The sequence below is a fragment of the Protobothrops mucrosquamatus genome, unplaced genomic scaffold (genome assembly GCF_001527695.2).
Source record: "Protobothrops mucrosquamatus isolate PMUCROS unplaced genomic scaffold, P.Mucros_1.0 scaffold2913, whole genome shotgun sequence".
Classification (NCBI taxonomy): Eukaryota; Metazoa; Chordata; class Lepidosauria; order Squamata; family Viperidae; genus Protobothrops; species Protobothrops mucrosquamatus.
Genome location: NW_015388939.1, coordinates 6,844 through 11,154, shown reverse-complemented (window position 1 = coordinate 11,154; position 4,311 = coordinate 6,844). Strand labels below are relative to the sequence as shown.

Genomic DNA, 4,311 nt, shown 5'->3' with positions numbered 1-4,311 from the left:
CCCCTATAGTCAGCGATGGAGTCAGCTGACCATACCTGGGAGCCGGCAACCACAGCCACTCAGTCTTGGAAGGGTTGAGCCTGAGTCTGTTTCTCCCCATCCAGACCCGTACGGCCTCCAGACACCGGGCCATCACGTCAAGGGCATCATTGGGGTGGCCTGGGGTGGAAATGTACAGCTGAGTATCATCAGTATCATGTAGCAAATTTGGGAAACCTGTAATAGACACATACTAAGAACGTGCTACAGAATAAACCAGAATTAATAAATCTCATTGCGAAATTCACATTGTAAATTATAATAACTGTGCCACTCTGTTCATGGCCCATTCCATTCACCATTAAAAAAGATCTCTTCTGACGTATACCATGTGCATTTATATGAAACAGATGAACCACACAGGCGTACAAGGAAAGTGTTCTCACTAACTGATCTCCAGTTTTAAAATTCCATTTCCTGATGTCTAGCAAAATATGAGCCTGAGCATCTTATGATTTTTTCCCTAGCCAAGCATTTAATTATTGGAGCAAAGTATTAGCTCACACAACCATTCATTTAATGACTGTTTGAAATTATGCCAGTGCTAAAAAAAGTGACTTACAATTGGTCCTCACACTTAAGACTGTTGCACCATCCACATGTCACATGATCAAAATTTGGTTGCTTGACAACTGATATGTATTTACAACAGTTGCAGCATCCTGGGGTCACACGATCGCCATTTGCAACCTACCCAGGGGTCTTCCAACAAGCAAAGTCAATCGAGGAAGCTGGATTCACTTAACAACCATGGCAATTCACTTAACAACCATAGCAAAACATGTCATAAAGCTGCCCTTGACTCACTGAACAACCACATCACTTACCAATGGAAGGTCCAGTCCCAATTCTGGTTATAAGTTGAGGACTGCCTGTATGAAGTCCATTTTGCAAGCCCTCCCCTACCCATGCCCTCCAGAATTCTTGCTACCCTGGACCTGTGACCATGAATTAGAGGGGAAGAGAATACAGGCCCACCATTTTCCACAGCTAAACAACATGAGAGTCTGCATGTCAGAGTAACATAATGAGTAGAGGTTTTTGATACTGTACTGATACAAACACAAACTGCAGAAATGGTGGGAGAATATGGACTCACATTGAAATATTACTTAAAGCTGACACATTCCTGGGTTTCATATGCTGGTCTATAATCTTACTAAAGATTTGATTTCTGAGTTTCAAGATGACAACCTGGAGATACCCAATAGAGAAAGCCTTACCAGTACTAGTATGAAAACATTCTTACCCTGGAGACCTGAGCGCAGCGGCATAGAGTGACCACATCCAGAAAGGAGAATATTCTGTTAAAACACACAAAGAAGTAACTAAATGTATAGGGGTCTTCTGCAAAATTGTTAGTAACTAATGACTTAAACAACAGCTACCAAGAGTTTTGTCTGGAAGCCTGGTTTCAATATCCCAGGATTCAGTTCAGAAAAATTGAAAGTAGAATAAGACATTTAATCAATAAATACAAAAATAGTTCAGTGGTCACTTATTTAAAGCAACAATTTAAGGCAGGCAACGTATCGGGCCGGTTTTGCCATTGCCGGCAATGGGGTGGGCGCGGCTTCCACGTGATGCGTCTGGCCCACGGGCCGGCAGTTTGACACCCCTGATTTAAGGGGAGGTAGGTTGATTAATACTACAATAAACTGTTAAGTAAACTGTGTATCTCAAGGCATATGTTATTATTAATGTATTAATTGAGTAATTGAAATATAGTAGAGAAACATTTTACAACTCATACTTTTCATTGCTTAAGATAATACAACTGGATCATATACCTAACTTTTAGATAGCTGGAGATATACATCTTATGCTTCTGCATTCCTTGCAATTTAAATCCACAAACCAGAATTAGTAATTACTAAAATTAGTTAAATGAAGTTGTGGAGACAAAGATTAAAACTATTGATAGAAGCAATCTAAATTACAATGCCTGTACTATAAATGTGATATTAGTTCAAAAAGTTTTATTATTTGGAATCTCAGACCAAAAAGTACCATATTGTTAAAAACAAAATGGAACAAACCAAAGATTAAATCACAAAACTTGTAATACATCACAAAATATTGTTTCAAAATATGCAATTATAAAGTATAATTTTATCTTCATTCTTGATATCATATATCATTATGATGCAATTAAAAATAGCTTGTCATAAAGCTCTTAACTTTGAGAATCTTTGATTATCAGTAAGGAATTCTTTGGACAATGAAGTCCCACCCTCAGCCATTGGGAATCTTAATTCAACACTGCTCTAACATCTGAGATTTTCAGTAGACATTTATATTGCTGTATATTGCTATACAGAAAAAAATATCATGGCTATTATAATAATAAATTATTTTTAAAGGATGTTGCTTTACTGCTTTCCAGAAAGCACCTGGTTGGCCACTGTGGAAGCAAAGTACTAGACTAGATGGACTTTTCCACAGCCAATCAGTTTATCAAGATCATAAATTATGTAATAATTTAAAAATGGACTAACAGAAAGCTGATCAAGGTTAAGTACAGACTAAGATCCAAAGTACATTAAGATTCATAGGCAAATAGATGGTTTTGGGTGACCTGCAAGACTGAATCTGTTGTGATTCAATTTCCAAATTAATAAAATAAACAGCAATAGAGAATTTCAGGTGAGTTACAATTTGTATCTAATCCTCAAAGCACCTTTCTAGTGGATTAGGCTCAGCGTGTATGATTTGCATCGCAACTATTATATTTTCCACATCTTGAACAAATAAACTCTATCCACTAACAATGTGTTCAAGAAAGCAGTCATATTAATACACATTTTTAATAATATTCATATGCTATAATAGTAAGAAAATTAAAAAAGCACATTTCAATTTAGCAAAATACTAGGATAACCAATAACCAAGCTAGCTTTAAATACTATTTTGCTCTATAGTAGGGAAAGACCAGTCAAAGTGCTGCTTTTTAGTAGCCAAGGTATGGTGACAAAGCAGTTTAAATTAGTTCCTTAATTCTATAATGTGACATAGTATTTTGCTGACTACAGTATCAAAAACCAGAGCTAATGGATTTGTAGCTTTTTGCTATTAAGTTCCTAGATTTCACTTTGTGGAAGACGAAAATATAGCCCATTAATTCATTGGGCTTGATAAGGTCTAAGTAGCTTAAAGAAGACCCCACAAAGAAGACTTGAGCTGAAGTCTCTAACTAGGATGGTTTCATAATATGAAAGAACTATTTGTAATATGCTGAGCTGTTGCAATTTGCGTAATATAATTTTGCAAAGTAGATAGTTTTATAAGTATATTTGGAACAAGGACATTGGAGCCGTGAGAAATGAGGAACTGAAAGTAGATGATGGGTGCGAGTTCAGATGCACATGGGTATGAGGAAAGTTATGGTCAGCAGAAAGTCAGCAGAAGGTGTAAGATTGCTGACCATCTGTCTACGGTCTTAGGATGAGAAAGGGTATAAAAAGTTGGGACTGGACCTGATTGATTTGCCATTGGCCTATAGCTGTCCTTGCTGGACCTGCTATGTCACTGGACCTCATTGCAATGGCTTGTTAATGTAAGTGATGTTATGATGTTTGTTATGTTCCAAATTTTTAGTAAATAAACCTCTGAATCTTAAAAGTAAGAATTATTGTCTTGTGTTGCTGTCTCTTGTTTCTTTCATTGGGTTTTTCCACGACAACTTGTAACATCAGAATCTACTGCTCACATTTAAGAAAGTGAACACTGCTACTCTCTGGTATTTACCCTGAAGAAACTGCCAGTGTTGAGTTAAAAATGAGAGTGTAAAACTGGTATAACCAGCAAGTCTGCAGTAACATTAGACAGACTGGAATCACAAAAAAGCAGACTGAGAAGTGGGATTTATACTACCTAATTTGCTATTCTGCCTTGGTGTTGAACTAAATATGGTAATGTTCTATACATATGTGACACTCTCATCTGAGGTTGAAAAAAAAAAGATTTTAAAGGGACAGTCTTAAGAGACACGCGATCCTGATTATTTCAAGCCTAGGCTTCAATTTTCATCACAAATGAAAAAATCAAATTTGTTATAGCTATTATTATCTTTAAATTAATAAATCAAGCTCTTAGAGACTGATTAACATTCTTCTGTCATATTTTGTATGTGTTTTTTTAAAAAATGTGGAAGCCAATCAGAATGGACTTGTGAGTAAATATATAATTAAAATTACTAGAAACAGACTGTTCATCCTAGTTCTAATGGACAGACCTGGGCTTACCACAGTACTGTAAAATTAACTACAGAAA

General features: G+C 36.3%; 1 protein-coding gene across 1 annotated transcript in view; it reads right to left on the bottom strand.

Moving 5' to 3' along the window:
• Positions 1-1,343, bottom strand: part of LOC107296641 (F-box/LRR-repeat protein 20) — a gene marked incomplete at its 5' end in the record, with an annotated part of 96,189 nt that extends 94,846 nt beyond the window's left edge. Inside the window, one exon of the mRNA XM_015825987.1 lies at positions 1,289-1,343. Within this exon, the coding sequence (XP_015681473.1) occupies positions 1,289-1,343 (55 nt within the window). The remainder of the gene's footprint in view (positions 1-1,288) is intronic.
• Between the last annotated feature and the right edge of the window lie 2,968 nt (positions 1,344-4,311).